Genomic DNA, 18,916 nt, shown 5'->3' with positions numbered 1-18,916 from the left:
GGACCCAGGTGACAGTGATGGCAATCTGGGTGGTGCTGGCCCGACCAGCAGCTTTCTAGCTGGTCTCATCAGAGAATGACCCAGACAGCTCTGTCAGCAGCCAGTCTGCTTCCACTGTTTGTAGCCCCTAAAGAAGGGGATCAGAAATCAGCCAGTCTGTAGTTTTCCAAGTGACAGACCAAACCATAGGTCATTAGCAACTGCCTAGAAGTCAGTAAGAATATAACAAGGCTCAGCAAAGAGGGTATCGGTTGGAGCCGTGAGAATAACTTTGAGTCCTGCCCATAGACCAGGCCAACGACATCCATTTTCAGGTCTGCGTACCTGGCGCTGAGATCGAGCAGCCACAGCAGTCCACTGAACACCACTGGGTTTCAGTTTGGCCAATCCATCAGTGAACGAGGCAGCAGGCATTTAGAGGAATCTCCTAATTGTAACCCACAAGTGTTTTTAACCACCCCACCCCCACCCAATGTAACCTTCATGAAAATCAAGGACACCATTGAGCCACTCCCTTTGTTTCAGGCAGTGAAATGGGGGATAAAATCTTCCCCAAACGGATAGCTGCCACCTTGTCATCTACGTCCAAGATGCAACTAGGGCTAAGCCAGCGGCATTCCTGAATATACCATTGGACAAGTGAGGCTTGTTGGGCCCTTCTCATCCTGGTAGTTGTGAGTCTGTTTGATCCAGTCCACAGTGGAAATATCAGGCTGGTTCGCTCAGGTGTTCAATTTTGATAAGAGCCCAGTATTTGCTAACAGTGTTTTTCAGAAGGGGGAGGAGGCAGGGAAGGTGGAGACGCTATCTCTATCTTTCAAGGATGCTCACACATCCACCAAAAGATGGTCTAGGATGCAGGGGGTCAGTGCCTCCTTTAGTAAGATATATAGAAACATAAGACATCTATAGAGAATTGTCTCCCAACAAGCTAAAAATTGTAGAAAAATAATGCAAAAAAAAGTTTTGCTCTTTTTGCTGGGAGCACTCAGGCTTGTGGTGAGATGCTCTGGTCCATGATTTATAAACAGACAAATATTAAAGAAGTTTTTACAGATTTTTAAAGCTCACCAACACCAGCTCCGACCATCCTGACCCACTTCACAAATGCACAACACATTAGCTACAATACTTGGGCAGCCCATCAAAGCCCAACCCAAGTACCTCCTCCGCCATTTTAAAAATTTGACTAACTTCACACATAAGCCCAGCTAATCTTCACTGCTGGATGTTAGACAAAATAGAGTTCTTCTGATAAGCCCTCAGGAGAGAGTCAGGAAGGCCTGATTAAAGGAGAGATTTTAAAGTCATAGAGGTCAAAGCAGATTCCTTTTTAGGCGATTCAGTTTGGCATCACTACGATATAATTATCTTAGTAAGAACATTCAAATTCTAGAACAAAAATATACTAAGCACATCCTAATATCCCAAGAAATAGGGCTAGCAGTTACATAAAGTGAAGCTGGCTTATCTTAACATTCATCTATTAAGCCTGTTTTGTTCTATGACCCAGGCTTCTTAAGAGACTGCCATGAGAATTTAGCCTCCACCCCCCTAAGAGCCTGTCTACAATGGCTTATGAAGGAAGGGATAAGAGCCAAATTCCAGGTTGGCCTCAGTTATGTCTAAATGTCAACTTGCTTATCCCACATAGTGAAACATATGAACATCCTGAGGCAGACCTCTATTAAGGGAATAGGGTCAGGTTCCCTAGTAAGCTTTGCCCAAAGGATAGCCAGGAATGTGCTGTCTCTATGATTCTATGGCTAGATAGAATCACAGATATGTTTATCATTCCATTACAATTCTTTACACTCTAGACCTTATGTTCTCAAACCACTCTGTTTTAGAGACGATCTCAATGTTTCAGTAAAGTACAAACATCATCAGTCTAGTGTTATTGTGTCCATGTGTATGTTCTGGATTAAGGCACTTTCTTTTGTTTGGATTACAAACCACATTACTTGATAAATATCTGAGAAAAATGGGAGTGGGTGAGTTAGAAATCAAAGTGGATTTCGCTTTTTCTATGAATACAACCCTTCTAAGAAAAAGAGATTCTTACAAGTGTTTAGTTTTCTAAATAACTTTATAGTGGAGAAAAACCATGCTCTTGTAAAAAGAGCCAAAGTCCTTACTCTGGTTTAATTTACTCCCTTTTGGCCAAACAGAGAAAACAACAAGGTCATCAATATTCTCAGCAACACCTACCACCATCTCTACCCCTATATTAATTTAATGAATTTATTTATTTATGCCGTTTTATCTACGAAGGATTTTTTTTTCTGTTAGAACCATTAATATCAGCCTATTTCCATCGTGGTTTTACAAGGGAGATTAGAATGGTGCAGAAAGATCATTTCCCCCAAAAAATGTCACCTTCAATTTTCAACATGTAAACATTATGTTTTATTACATCTCTTTGGATTAGCAATACTTGATAATACTTCCAGCAAGGGTTAGTTCTTTTAACCCAAAACAACTAAGGCCTTTGATTGAAGAGTCAGATTTGCTTATACTGGTATCTAGATAATAAAACCTTAACATCTAATTTCTTGATGTTAAAAAACAAAGTCATCCCTGATTGTTTAATTACAATAAGAATATAAAACATATTACCTTAAAAGTTGTCTCTGTCCCAAACTTTTAAAGCATATTTTTCATCCAATAACATAAACACATTCACTATAATGCATCTGGTATCCCTACCAAACTTGAAATAAAGTTCTTTGGTTGTAATCACCACTCTTCTTAAATATGTAGGGAATACCAAAATTTAAGTGAGTTTTTGCCATAAAAAAATAGTGATAACACTGACTTACCTCCCAGAATTTAAACAGTTTGAAAATGTTTTATTGCTTAATGTCAGGATTTAAAGAATTAGTCATAAGGAAGTTAGCGGTGAATAGGCCTAAACCTGGATCACTCTGGGCAGGAAGAGGCTACAAATTTGTAGCAGATTTTAAACTTTTTTTAATCTGCTGGCCACTTTGGCTAAATATGCCAAAGACTACCTACTCCACTATTCCTTCCCAGCTATCACAGCAAAAAAAAAAAAAAAAAAAAACCACCAGAATGGATGGGAAGGAGGTTACTTATGATGAAACACCACCAAGGTAACCATCTGGATTTTATGGATGTTTTAATACATGCCAGAAACAAAATTATAGAGTCTGTCATATTATAAACATTAAATAGGCCAGCCCACAGACCACTTAGGGTTCACTCACAGATTATACTGTAAATTCATACTACAGGACTACCTACAATACAGGCATTTTGCTAGGTGACATTCCTGCTGGTAAGTGCATGAGGGACACACATAAAACTAAAGCAATCCTGGAAATGATCTTCTCTAACTTATGCAGAAAGTAGTAAGATCCTGATGCCAGAAAATAAAGTCTCTCTTTTTAGAGTAAGAGGACGTGTGACCTCTGCTTTAAAATCAAAATCGGTTGAAAGTGATTGGGTTTCTTTTTCACTTCTGAGTACCAACCTTAAAACAACTGTACAAATTCACACTCTGAATCTAGTGACATTTCAGGAATAGGAGACTGAATTTATTGATATATATGAAAATAAACCTCACAACAATGAAGAACTAAAGATTAGAAGGTTTCCACTAATGGTAATAAGAAATAATTTGAAATATTTTTTGAAATGTTGGATAATTTTTAAGAAAAAAGTGACTAGAATTAATGTTGCAACTTTTCCAAATCTAATTTGGACTAATTTTTGTGACAACCAAAAAATGGGGCCAGGCTAAAATATCATATTCCAAATTTAGTCAGCTACAAAGTTTCAAACTCAACCCCCATATAACCTCAAAAAATTTTTAAATAAGACGGTTTACAACAGAAATACTGAAAATAAATCATCCTTGAATACTTTTAGATTTTCCCCAGTGTGCCACAAATGACATCCAGAAACCCAAACCAAACAATCACTGAAATGTTTGAGATCTGCTGCTGAAATTTGGAGCTGCAGGATAAGAAAAGGAGGGAGAACTAAGCGGTGGGCCTGCTCTCTCTCTCTGTTTGGGTAGCACTGGTCTTCTGGAGCTCCTAAGCTATGCACATTCAAACTGTGAGTCCATAAAAGCCAGCAGTAACACTAAAATAATAATAATAGCATAAATAAAAATAGGTTGTGGTTAGAGAGAGAGGATTCGTTTACTGCCGCCCTGCTGAGGTACTTTGACCACCGAGAGCAGGAAAGCTATTAGCATCCTGAATTAAGGGGTGTAGTGGTTTTTAAACAAGATATTTTCATGATGGACATAATGTGGACTCAGCAAAGTTTCTCCTTCAAGAAAAATATAGCTTCTATTTCAAAGAGCTCTGATTAGACTTAATACCATTAGGGAACCATCAAGGATTTGTGTTGTTGTTACTGCTTTTAACTATCAGTTATTTTCTAAACCAAAAATTGTGGGTAGTTAACTTGACCGACAGTCAAGGTTCAGGAATGCAGGAGCAAATCCAAGGTACAGACGAGCTTCAGATGTAGACAGGCCTCAAGGAGTGTGGAATCTTTTTAGGTTGTCAGGTCCTAGCCTTTCTCATCATCACCATTATCACTGTTGTTACTTAGTTGTCAGGGATTTATAAATAAAAATTCATTTCCTTCATCACATTCCCTCTGTATACTACATGATTTTAGGAATCCTCCGGAAGTTTTATTAGTGACAGTGTAAAACAATTACAATCAAAAACAAAATTAAACAAGTCTACCTAATGATTAAATTCTCAACCACTGCCTATAACATATCCAGCAGATATCTGTTTAAAAATCAATACTATTAGTTCCCTTTGTAAATTAATTATCAAAAATATAACTATTTTTAATCAATTTCCATAATACCTGAAGGTACAAATATAAATTAAAGTTCAAAAGACCACATACAACAAAATAGTCTATGAAACAGCTAACATTAAAAGAATTGTCCAACTGACTTTGCAGCATTTATTTTGTTATATAAAATTATTTGAAACAGTACATTTTCTGTATCATACATGAAAGTTCACATCCAGATGTCTTTTCTATCAAATCCTTATTCTTTCTCCATTGTCAAAATCTTAATTTTCACTCCTGGCTAGATTTTTCTTCCTTGGCAATTCTTTTTGTTACCCCACTGAAATATTTCTCACGGAAGGAATTATGGCCTTGGTATTGCAGAAAGTGATCACTTAGCAGATGTGAATACTGGTCCCGGTTCTGCTTGGTTGAAAAATACAGAAAACAAAGATGTTTGAGTTACTTCTTTTGTTAGCCTGCAACCAAAGCAGTCATTTATTTTAAGCAAAATCTCACTCTCTGGTACACATTTGTTTTCCTTATTACCTGAACTAGAAATATACCACCCCTTCATATCTGTAACATGCTTGCGTATCCAAAGTGTTTTCACCTACTTCACCTCATCTGATCCACATAACAGTCCTCTGCACAGAGAGGACAAATACTTTTACTGGGAAAACAGACCTGGGGAAGGCAAAGAGAATCATCCCAATCAACTCAACCTGCATCTTCCGATTCCTAGTTCAGCACAAACTCAAACCATTTTTGACTTTAAGAATTATCAAGCAAGGAAGCTTCTACTCCAACGGTGTATAACCACAAATTACTGCATTTGTATGATGTCATACAGATCAATAAAACTGCTTGGGGGTACATGTACACTCAGTTAATGAAATAAACTATTCCTGGCAACTTTAAGTCACTTCAGCAGATGAAGATACAGGCTAAACAAATGATTTTCACAATTTTAGACTTCAGAGACAGGTGAGGACTGGTACTCAGACTGACATTTGGAAACTGGAAATATTAACCTGGGATAGAATGTCATTTTTTCAGCTTAGAAAACTGACAGAAAACACTGAAACATCAGCTTCTCGGCCACTTTCACCAGCCACCTCAAACTGTGAAAAAATTTCCCATGCGCTTCTGTAAGTTCATATTCAGTTGCACAGGGATTAATGTGATTTTGAGAACAGGTGTGAAGACATAATTAGAAAATGTGAAGCCTAATTTTTTATCCTTGTTTCAGTATCAAAACAATGTCTACAAATATATCTGGAATATAACAATACTCAAAATATTTTTGAATTTTTCCTCATTCCTGTATGAGATGAATACCTTTATTCTTTCCCTCATATCTAATATTAATAAAAGCCCAGGTTTAGCCAAAATAAAACTATGTTGGTTGATTTGTTTATTCAGAAACTATTTTGCCCCAGAATTTTTTTTTTAATCACACAAAAAAATTATTAAACATGCCCAGATTTCCTGATTCATAAACCAAAAAAAAAAAAAAAAAAAAAATGGCTACTTGAATTTTATGGAACTAAGTATATTACAGTTCCAAATTCTTGCAAGCACATGAAAACATGCTAATGGCTACTAACTTCAAGCTATATAATCCCCAAAAGACAAAAAATAAAATTTACCTATCTATAGGTAAAAAAATTAAAGAATACCAAATAAAAGGCAGTATTTATGGGGTATTTATTATGGGCCAAAAACCATCCTAAATGCTTTACATGCACTATCTAATATAAATTCATCAGCTCTAAGAGATAAGTACACTATTATCACCATCTACAGATGAGGAATTATTTAAGGGCACAGGCCCAAGATAATACAGCTGGTAAGTGACAGCATTAGGATCTGAACACAGGTCTACCAGACCCAGGGACTACACTCTTCAACTGTAACATAAGGAGGTTTTTATTTTCCCCCCCAAAAGAGCTAACTTTTTCCTCAACTCAAGAAGCAAGAGTATCTCTGGGAATAAACATGTGATGAACTGAGGTTTCCCAGAAAGGAAGAGAACTGGATCAGAAATGCTATTAAATTAGTTCTAGTAACTAAGAGGATTATTTCAATGACACAAAAGTTTCATTTTAGGAGGAGGTATAACAAGCCACAGGTTGCCTGAGGGATACCATAACTCTAGGAGTACAGTCGACTTGAGAGGAGGACTCAAGGCCCACATCTCAGAACCGGACCTGGGAGAGCAGCAACACAGAACAATGGTCCAGCATTGAGCCTCACCTTGTGCACGCCAACTTTTATCCAAAGTCTGACTGAGGAGTCATAGGAAAGGAGGGGACATGCCATCATCTGCTCCTCCACGTGTTCTACATTCTGTCCTTATATCAAATAAGATCACTAGAAAACTTGTCTATTTTCTGAACTATAAAAGCTTAATCCTAGCAGAAATACCTTTACTTGGTGACATGTAAAGCTGTGTCCAGATGTGACATTACTTCTGCTACATTACTTCTCACAGCTCTTTGCATCATTCTCTACCCAGGCATCAAAATCAGAAACCTGGGTCAAATCACTCTCCCTTTTCTTCTCACATTAAGTCAGTCCTAAAATCTTAGATTCTGCATCCTAAGCATTTCAAATTCACTCCTCCTCTTCATCTATAACTCCAGTACTATAGTTTAAGCTTTCCTCCTCTCTCTTTGCTTTTTCCTAAACTGCCAGTTGCCCTCCTTTTCAGCTGCCTCCCTAGTCTATTCTCCATAGAGATATCAAATGCAACCCATTAAAATGCAAATCTAATATGCCAGCATTCTGGCTAAAATCCAAACAGGTTCAAACTTTCCCCAACTGTGAGGCTTTTCCCTTAAAGTTTGGGAGTGAGATTCAACTGCACATCAGTTTGCTGAATGTCCTCTCATTTTCCTCTTTCATACAGGAGCGATCAGAACACTGCTCTTCCCAGCTCTGCCTCCTGTCCTCTCTTTTCCCTGTGACTCCTCTAAGCCATGCAAGATCACCTCCACACCAAAATGCACTGCAGACTATTTCAGTGAATGTCCCGGGGCTGCAGTGCTATCACAGGACAGAAATGTGTGCCCCCAGCATGCAAGCTTAAAAGGTAGAGGCATGGTAAGACAGCTGAAGACCAGGATGGGCTGGGGACCAACCTGGGCTCAGTTGCTCATGTGCCTAACCTACCTAAACTGCCAATTATGCAGCTCACTGGAGGAAGCAGGAGAGAAAAGCCAAAGCACAATGGATGATAGGTATCCTCATAGACCAAAGTGAGAGCTTAACAAAATAGCTTGTCTTTGACTTCAAGGATACACATCGGGCAAACTGATGATAAAGAAGAGACTATAAGATCAGAGGCAGCGACTGGGAATGAACAGCAGAAGCCTGGAAAACCCAAAAGTAATGATTAAAACCTACACCAATTAAGGATTATCAAGAAAACATGTACTACCTATGGCATTCTTTATCTGACCAGTTCAGACCTCAAGATTTGTTCAGAGTATATAGTAGTAAAAGCAAAAGAAGCCCTTAACAGACCGTACATTCAGTGCTACAGAGACCCAGTGACAGAGAAATACATGTACTGGAAAAGTGGGGAAAGACTATTAACCTTAGAAATGCAACCTTGGGCAGGGGGAGAAGGGGATCCTACTTATCTCCCAGGGAGTAGAGAAGAATCAGTGTGAGGTATGTGCTTGGGTACTATGCTGGAACGCCTCTTTTTATAAGACTGATTGCCCCTTGATTGTGAAATAAGACATTCATGCAGACTGTCACACAGAGTGAAGTCAAAAAAACAAATATCATATATTAATGCATATATGTGGAATTTGAAAACACTGTTATAGATGATCTTATTTACAAAGCAGAAATAGAGACAAAGACGTAGAGAACAAACGTATGGATATCAAGGGGGAAAAGAGAGGAGTGGGATGAACTGGGAGATTGGGACTGATGTATATACACTACTGATACTATGTATAAAACAGATAACTAATGAGAACCCACTATATAGCACACAGAACTCAATGCTCTGTGGTGACCTAAATGGGAAGGAAACCCCAAAAAGAGGGGATATATGCATACATAAAGCTGATTCACTTTGCTAGTATAAACTAACACAATATTGTAAAGCAATTATACTCCAATTAAAAAAAAAATAACAGAAACTCCTGGAGAACACAAAAGCTCCAAATCCCCTGTGCAGCCAGGGACCTGGCAAGAGCCGTTCTATTACTACCAGCATATGTCCTGCTTCAGGGTAAGCCAGACACTCCAGGGACTCTGGCTACCATTTTCATCTAAGTGGAAAAGACAAGGCTCATAAAATGTTCCACATAAAACATCCAGTACATTTATGGTCCACACGTTATTACTTACATATCATACATGTAAATATCATACCTATGAACAACACACATTTAAAATATACTCTGGTCATTATGAAAAATACCATTTGCAGCATTCAGAACTTATGTCACCTTCACGCTGAATAAAATGGCAAACCTGATATTTTTTTCTCTGTTTTCTCTCTCTCTTTCATCCTATCTTTAGTTTAGTTTACCAGGGCTCACACTTGAGATGATGATATTCAACTCTACATATTTTTCATCACCTTTTGATAACTCTTCTCTACACACATTCCCTGCCCATCTCAACCAAGAATATCTGCAGATTTTTTTTCAACCCAGTATCTCAAAGGCCAAGTGTTTAGTTAAAAGGAGAAGAGTATCCTCAAGCAACACAACCCTTGATGTCCCTCACTAACTCAAGCTTGCCCTAGTGTTTGATTTCAGGTTTCTCTAACACTTCCAAATCTGTCTATCACTATCAGTCATGATATCATCTATGTATCATAAAAGCTGAGTTCTTCCAATTTTTAGTAAGCAAGAAATACTTCATGTAAAATAAAAACACACAAAGAATTAGGAAATGCCAAGAAAGAAAACTATGGTAATGAAAGATTACAGATTACCTTTCTCAAATTTCGTTACTGGTTAAATTTTGGCACATGGCAGTACTTAAGGAGATATGAATAAAATATGAAGATTGTTGCATACACTATCTACTGTTTATCATTTTTATAACCAGAAATCAATAATTTCTGTAGGAAAATGTAGCTACAGATGGCTACATAATGGAAGTACACAGCTTTGAGACCCATCACTTAACCTTTTAAGACAAACAGCAATTGTGAATATGACAAGAAGCATACGAGTTCTGATTGAAGAAAGCAACTGATATGTATTTACAACTGTGTTTTACATAAGTGAATTATTTAATTTTCTGCATCTTTTCACAGTAGATTATTATCTAAATTTTACAGATATGGAGAGATTATAAAAGAGTTTAAATAATCTGCCACCAGTCACACATCTAGTAAGCAGTACTGCCAAGATCAGACTTCAAAGCTCATGCTTTTTCCATCACACTTTTTTTTTTAAGTAGAAATTACATCAAAACAATGTTTAAAGAGTTAACTTCCCACATGGTAGATTAGTGGGTCATTCAAAATGGAGTTTGACATTTAGAGGACATTCTTCACTGAACAGCAACATTATGGTAGCACATATTTCAGATCTAAACTTTTAGACAGAACCCCTTTAACCACTGTCCCACCCAGCCAATTTCCTGTCCTATCAGTAATCCTAATTCTAAACATAAACCACTCGAGGAATTTTAACACACTTGCCAAAAAAATTAAGGGAAGCTTTACAATTGGTAGTGTACTTTTATGTGTACAGTGCCCTCTGCTGGCTGAAGCAGATAAATCCTTCTTTATAGTATTTCCTGCTGCATGTAAAGATAGTTTAAAGCAGGGCTGACCGTGATGCATCTGACAGTCAAGAACACTCTATTTCCCTCACTGTCTGTGAGTCCTGATTGCTGTAAACATCTAGAGTCACAGCGAACCAACACGATGGCCATTTTCCTTCAGAGAGCACTGACATTTATTCACACCATTTCATCTTTGGAAGAATAATGTGGAAATATACAAATACATATTTATCTTAGTGATTCTAAAGTGTAGATTGTCATTTATGTCCAACCTAGAATTGCAAATTATTCTTTCAAAAAATAAAAGTATATAAACTAGGCCTTATTCAAGTTAATCTTTATTTTTACAACTAACTGGACATCAAAAGTAGAGCATCAAAAAAGAACAAAGGAGATATTAAAAGGAACGTACTCCAGCCAATTGTAATTTAATGTTAACCTAAAAGGGAGCAAATTTTCCAGAAAAGAAAAAAACTGTATGTTTTGTAGTAACATCTGAAGCTGACACTTTAAATGGAACTAATGGCACTCGATTATACCAGGAGAATACCTATACGTAGGAGCACCCTTAAACATGATAAAACAGCTCAGACTTTTAAAGCAACTAAAGTTGAGAACTTCACTTAGGTAAAATTATCCTTCTAATTAATTACTGCCTTCTCCCAGAAACTTTCCTTCCCCGTTATCATCTCCACCTTAAACAGAAGGAAGGTGCTAGAAGTTTCCACAGCATGGCAATTCAGCGGCCTTTTTGATTTGCTTCTCATGAGAAATGAGGCCTAGGTACAATGGGATTAAAATGTTTCCATACCACTGACTTTTGAAGAGTGGTATCAGGGTGATGGTAAAATTCAGTGCATTTGCAAACAGAAAACTTTTAGCTAGCCACAACTATCTATTCCTACTCTTCTTTCAAATGGATGATTTAAATACTGTTGAATTTGATTGTTTTTATTCTGCAGGGGCCCCAAAACAATCACTGAACAGTTACTACTCATTCCATAAATATTTATTGAGTAGTGAGCAACACAGTCAAGCTTCATGAACTCAGTTATATACTAGCGGCAAACAGACATTAAACAATATATATCCAAACATATACTTACAAACTGTGATCAAATATTGGGATGAAAAGGGTACCATAAGAACATAAGGAGATACCTAGTTATATGGGGGACAAGAGAATGGACAAAAAAAGGATTTCCTAAGGAAGTGACATTTATCTGAGACCTAAAGGATGAATCAAATTTACTCATAGAAAGAGGCGAGAAGAAAGCATTCTAGGGAACACAATGAGGGAGGAAACACAATGTGAAGAGACTCACTAGAAAGAGGTAAGTACATTCTGGTAACTGAAAGCAAGCTAGTGTGGCTAAGGCTTGGAAAACTAAAGGGAAGGTGGCACAAAATGAAACTGGAGAGACAGGCCAGAAGTCTCAGATCAGGCTGGCCTTGAAGTTTACATGAAGGATTTTGAATTTTAATCTAAATTACACAGAAAGTTATTGATGATTTTTAAGCAGGGAGTTGCATCATCTACTTACATTCTGAAAGATATTCTGGCTACCATACAGGAGATGTAATGGTAGGAGAAAGTCCAGAAGCAGGGAAACCAGTTGGAAGACAATTGCAGTAGCCCAGGAAAGCAGCACTGCATGTCCTTTGGGAAGTGGATAAAAATATACACCTACTCAGTTATCCCAAGCTAGATTTCTAAAAATTATCCTTAACTCCTGTCTCCCTTTCCCCAATTATTCCATCAGTCATTAGGTCCTGCCACATCTACCTCCCCTAAAACTCTCAATTCCACTGCCTCCCCCCCGCCACCACTCTCCAATTTCTACCTTTCTTAGTTGACAGCCTCATCATCTCCACATGACCATGCCAGAAGCCTTCAGGCACTTTTCCATAACAAAAACTTGCCTGCATATTAAAGCCCTGGTGACCTTCCTAAAACATGAACTTCTGCCACTCTCCTAACTCATATCCTCAGGACTTGCCATCACCAATAGAATAAACTCGAAACTCCTTGGTATGTAAAGACCTTCAACACTAGGCAGGGCTTTGGTTTTTTACTTTTTCTCCAAACACTCCTCCCCAAATACTTAATATTTCAGTCATGTTTAAATGTCTAGGGTTCCCTGAATGCACCATAACCCCTCTCGTGTCTCTGTACCTTTGCTGAAAATGTTGGCTTCTCGACTCAAGCACTATCTCCTCAGATAGATGCTCTCTGGTGTTCACAATGCAAGTGCACACATCACTACAGAACCAAACACGTTATGCTGGAATGGGTTGGGTCATCATTTCTCCCATATGCAAGTTCTCTAAGGATAAGGACTATATTTTATCAGTCTGATTTCTCTTAATACATGACACAAATGGTCCCATAAACACATGCTGAGTGATGAAAGCCATGGCTTTCCCCTCAGGGAACATGTAATCAAGTCAGAAAAAGAAAACATACAAAAATATGAAAAACACATGAATGTAAAAATCAGTAAAAGACAGTTTTCTTTCTCATTTCTCATAGTACCTTTTCCATTCACTCTCAACAAAAACTTACATCTTTCTTTACAGAGAGAAAAAGCAAGTCATCAGGTATGAATTTTCTCAACTTCCTTGCCCCCAGCCCATCCTCTACTACAAACTGGATCCCCTTGCTTAACTCTACAGTCTCATGTCTCACACCAATTCCTACTTACATTCTAACCGAAGCCAAAATTCTCTCTCACAGTATCCCTTTACTGCCAAAAGAATTACTTTTAAAGAATCCCCCAATAATATACTTAAGAATAATCAGCAATTTATAAAAATTACTGTTTAAAAATAAGAGCTTTCCCCTGGAAAGGTATCACTTTGGGGATGAAGTTGAAAACCATTTAGAAGAAAACCAAATGGCTTCTATTTTAATTATAGGTCAGCTTTAAGTTGTCCTTTTACTTACTGACAGTTCCTGATAATGAGATAATGATTTCTTCTACCTCACTAGTATTAACCTTAAGTCATTTATATTCTCAAAGTGGCAGCAGTTTATACAAAACAGCAGTTTCACTGCAAACACTTGAATACAAATGGCTTATGAAACTTATTCTATGATAAGTGGAAACCAATGATGCTGTCATCATAGTAAAAGCCATCAAACTGGTGATGCTCACCTAATTTTGTCAAGAAAGATCTTTGGATTCATGAAACAGATTAAAGGTGTAATACACATTCTTTAACAAGGTGAGAGGAAGAAGGCAAAGAGATGGAAGAGGAAAACAGTGAGTATATTTTTCTTATAATCAGCAGAGAGTGAAATGAAATGTAAATGACAGTGCTGAACGTAATGGACCTCAGTTCAGCTTCAGGGTAATTACCCATGTCCGGCTTTTGTTTAAAAATCCTGCTCCCCTTATCAAAGCTTCCCACTGTTCTACATCTGGTACTGGACAGTAGCTATAGAAACCACTTGTGCTAAAGTCATACAACTATAAACAGCACTAGGCCATTTCCAAACCAAGGACAATCAGGTCAAAAGTCTGGCATCCAATACTAGTATGGGAAACCTCTAGCATTATTCTTAATGGGAACAAGGTAAGGGTTGGAAATCTTCATCCCTAAACTAGGTATTTACATATAATCTGTACTTGTAAAAAATTTACTCTGTAAGATATTGTTACCTAAAATTTGTTAAAATATTTTAATATATATAAAAATGTTTATATCTAGAGTTCTGAAAATGAGTGACATTTAATGATTGAACTCTGGCATCTGGCACTCAACACATAATTTCTTTCTAACTGTAAAAAAACCATCATGGATATTTGTGCTATCATGATGATACAGAACTATGACTACTTTCTGCATGCTCGCCACTAAAACCTATAATTTCATAAAATTCAAAACTTAACCTCAAACATTAAAATACAGGCCAACACACAGGAAAAATATAATGACAACTTATTAGTTACTATATCTAAAAGCTAATTAAAGTTAAGAAGAATTTTACTCTAAGCAGCAAAGGATGAGTAATAGACCAAAACAAGCATATACATGCACACACATACTCTCTCACTTTAATTTGGAGACAATTCATCTCCTAGGTGACTTTTTAAAACCGTCACAATCCATTAAAAGGAAAATTAATTAAAATACACATGCATTTACATATATAAAGATCAAAAACAAAATTATTTTGCTTAGGGATGAATTTGATAGTGATAATATTACAAAGGAAAGCAAGGAAGTGATGACCATAAAAGTCAGATTAGTGGTTATACCTGCAGGAGGAGGTGTTTATGACCAAAAATAGCCACAAAAGGGGGTGCCCCAATGCTCTGTAATACTGACCTTGGTGGTGGTTACAGAGATGTTTACTTTATAATCATTCATTAAACTGTACACTTAGGTTTTGGGCAAAAAAATACACATTAAAATCTCAGGGTTGGGTTATTGGTGGACCATGGAGTGAGAAGAAGACACAAGTTTGTGTTTGAATTTGAAAAACACTAGAAAGATCATTCTAAATTAAATAACCGGGTTGGGGGGGAGTTGAGGGAGGGAGGGAATATGGGGAAATGTGTATAAAAACAGATGATTGAACTTGGTGTACCCCCCAAAAAATAATAAAAAAAAAAATTAAAAAAAAGAATTAGAGCACAATAAATATTACTTTAACTACATGTGAACCCTCACTGGAAAAAAAAGTATTCAAGGACATACACAAGCAAAATGAAAAATGTATCTAAAAATGGGGGATGATATGGGTTTTATGAAACTGCAGTGAGCAGAGAAATAAATATTTTAACCATAAAAAAATAAATAAATTAATTAAATAACCATATGATAAATAAAAATACAAAAAAATAGAAAATGTGTCATTTGAGAAATAAAAAGAGCTCCAGAGGATTATGCTGACTGAACATAAACTTCCCATTTCCCTAAACCATTCATACCTTGGACTCCCAGATTGTACTTTATATTTTGCAACTGACCTCTTCCTAAGATTCTATAATAGCAGTATAAAAAGACTGTTTTACTGTCATTGTTTGAAAATATGAGCATTATGGACTTCCTAGGTGGTCCAGTGGTTAAGAATCTGCCTGCCCATGCAGGGGACATGGGTTGGATCCCTGCTCCAGGAAGACCCCACAGACTGTGGAGCAACAAAGACCATGCGACACAACTACTGAGTCCATGTGCCACAACTATTGAAGCCCATGCACCTAGAGCCCATGCTCTGCAACAAAAGAAGCCACAGCAATGAGGAGCCCGTGAACCACAATGAAGAGTAGCCCCTGCTCGCTGCAACTAGAGAAAGCCCGTGTGCAGCAATGAAGACCCAATGTAGCCAATAAATAAATAAATAAATAGAAAATATGAGCATTAGAGCTGGAACATTAAGACGGATGCTCTCTCTGCCTTCAGAGAACGGCTTTTTCCTGCAAATAAGAGTCATATCCTAACAGCATCATAAGTAGAAGGATCCAGGTGTCTGAAATGATTCCTTCCTGGAACTAGGAGGGGATAGATTTTTGCTTTTTCTTGGTTTACCAGAAAAAGTAATTATGATAGCATTAATTTAACAAAAATCCAGTTTGGCAAAGTCATTTAGTTGCAGAAGTATAAAAGAAAAAGTCAAGTGATGACCCCAAATTTAAATTCAAGGAAAAGTACCATTAACAGCAAAAGTAACTCATTCAGAACTAAATAGATGAAATGATCCTTAAAACTGAATTAATACAATATGATATGCAGCATCAGGCTTCTGTTTTTATAAACCTTTTAAAAACACTTCAAGTTGAAATATAATTTACAAATAATGCAAATAGCCTCTTTCTGATTTCTAATATAAAATAATTTAAGATTCTCTCTCTTTCTCCATCTCTCTCCCTTGCCCTCTTTTTCTCGTTCACTCTCTCTCTCTCTCTCTCTCACACACACACTTTGATGGTAATGAATACTGTATTGTACTAAGACCTAGACTCAGTTCATATCCAACTATCATGTTCTTACTTAGTGTCACCCTGTCTTATTTTTCTCACTGATAAATGAAGTAGCATCTATTTTCCACCAGGCATGTTATAAGATTGAAATATTTCATACCAAATCTCTAATCTTTCATAGCTCTAATCAAAAGGAGCATACCCAATTGTCCTGGCAAGAGATAGGAGGAAAACAAAGTATTTGAGAAAGAAAGGCCAACAGGAGGAGACCACCTTTAATTCAAATGGCTGCCAATGGAAAAACAACTAACAACATGGATCCTGGGAAAGAATGTGTAACGGAAACAGGCACAAGCATCATGTCAGCAGAACACTACAGCTTATGATCAGCAACACTACTATCATTCTAACATGTAAACTACTCATACAAAGACTAATCTCTTCCCCTTCAAGCCATTCATAAGTCATTTTCTCAAACAAGTGACCTTAGTTTCTCTTCTCTTCCTCATTTAAAACACTGCTGTTGTTGTTGTTATAATGCTAATAGTTCCTTTCTCCCTCCACAGCTTTAAAATCGTTCAGTCCTGTTCAGCATCTTTTGCAAATTGGGCCATGGCCCTAGTGGGAATCCTTTGGTTTGTGAGCAATTGGGTGGGAGTTATTCTGGCAGGTGCTGATATGACTTTATTCTTCTAGAAATTTTTTTTTCCCCAAATAAACACAGTTTTACAGTAAAAAAAAAAAAAAAAAAAAAATCATTCAGTCCTTTAGTCAAGTCTTTCAATTTTGGCCACTTTCCATCTGATTAATGAAGCATTCATAGGCTTCATTTTACTGGACTCTTTCATTTGGTCCAAAATAAAAAATTACATTAACTTTCATCACCTGGCATTAAGACCTCCCAATATTCTCTATTTTAAATCATGTAAACTATACTGGCTAGCTATTAAAAAATAACAACTGATTTACACAATATTATAACTTTAGTCTAAATTAATGTCTGCATGATATCTAAAATTAAATTTACCTATACTTCAGTACTTCTCAAACCACCAGCAGTATAAGGCAGGAAGTCAAGTAAATAAGCCACAGAACAAATAGGGTACGTGCTGGCCCATTTAGTGCAATGGCAAATTTTCTTTTTTTTAATAAATTTATTTATTTTATTGGCTGTGTTGGGTCTTTTTTTTGCTGTGCGTGAGCTTTCTTTAGTTGTGGTGAGAGTGGTCTACTCTTCGTTGTGGTGGCAGGCTCCTCATTGCCGTGGCTTCTCTTATTGCAGAGCACGGGCTCTAGGCACGTGGGCTTCAGTAGCTGCAGCACATGGTCTCAACAGTTGTGGCTCATGGGCTCTAGAGCACAGACTCAATAGTTGTGGCACACGGGCTTAGCTGCTCTGCGGCATGTGGCATCTTCCTGGAGCAGGGATCGAACCCATATCTCCTGCATTGGCAGGTGGATTCTTAACCACTGCGCCACCTAGGAAGCCCAGTGCAATGGCAATTTAAAATAAATTTCTTATATTTAACCAAGTACTATAGCATATACAAGTCACATGAGGGTTTAAAAAAAATTTCAAGGAAGTCTTGAAAATGGCTGCTTTGGGTACTCATTCGTCTGTCCTAGTATGCTGGTACAAAACACTGAGAGAGTATTATTTTGGGTGACTTTCACTGAAGACAAACTACTACACTCATGTTCTGAACTGTTCTGGACAACTCTAGAGATCAGGACTCTTCTCCTATGAATTTTACATGAGAAAAATATTTTATAGGAGTAACAACTGTAACCACAACTATATATAATAGCATTGACTACATGTTGTATCAACAGGAAAAATAAGTTGTAGTAAAACAAATCATTCTACAATGGCTTCACAAGAAATGAGAAAAAACTATCTTTTAAAAGAAACTTGTAACATGCCACTCAAGAATATTTGCCTTTTAATCTTGGCATATTCTAAAGGTAGAATTGTGTTTTGGTAAAGAAGCAAAATGATGTAGAAAAAAGGATATAGAATTTCAGGTACAAAATTGGCCATTTCCTGTTTAAGTGGACTGGGCTAGGCCTTGGCCACTTCCTCATCTCTAACACAGGCAAAACAATAAGGTCAAATGGATATGAAACCGCTGTAAAAAATAAAGCATTATAACAGTGTTATTTGTCATTCACTTAGCTTTCAGACCACATCAACAGGGAATAATGACAAAAAGCTGGCTTTTCTTAGGCATCTTCATAATTTTAACATGGTTAGCAAGAATCTTCTTCTTTACTACTAATGTTCAGTAAGTCTGAAAACTATAGCCAATAATGTAAAAATACAAAATTTTATGAAATATGTACATTCTTTAGGCATTTTTTACATTTATAACTTACGTTTACATTTTAAAAGAGGGGAGAGGGAGAACACTTTATAACTT

General features: G+C 37.0%; 1 protein-coding gene across 9 annotated transcripts in view; it reads right to left on the bottom strand.

Moving 5' to 3' along the window:
* Positions 1 to 4,933: 4,933 nt before the first annotated feature.
* TRMT11 (tRNA methyltransferase 11 homolog) overlaps positions 4,934 to 18,916 on the bottom strand; it is a 59,680-nt gene continuing 45,697 nt past the window's right edge. For 7 of the 9 annotated variants that reach the window (XM_057738224.1, XM_057738228.1, XM_057738225.1 and 4 more), the window contains one exon: positions 4,934 to 5,217. In XM_057738224.1, the coding sequence (XP_057594207.1) occupies positions 5,086 to 5,217 (132 nt within the window). In that variant the 3' untranslated portion in view covers positions 4,934 to 5,085. The remainder of the gene's footprint in view (positions 5,218 to 18,916) is intronic. The other 2 variants (XR_009054236.1, XR_009054235.1) reach the window with 2 other exon arrangements.

Source organism: Hippopotamus amphibius, chromosome 6, assembly GCF_030028045.1.
Source record: "Hippopotamus amphibius kiboko isolate mHipAmp2 chromosome 6, mHipAmp2.hap2, whole genome shotgun sequence".
NCBI lineage: Eukaryota > Metazoa > Chordata > Mammalia > Artiodactyla > Hippopotamidae > Hippopotamus > Hippopotamus amphibius.
Note: the sequence above shows the minus strand (reverse complement) of the source record. Positions and strands in the feature narration are given on the sequence as shown.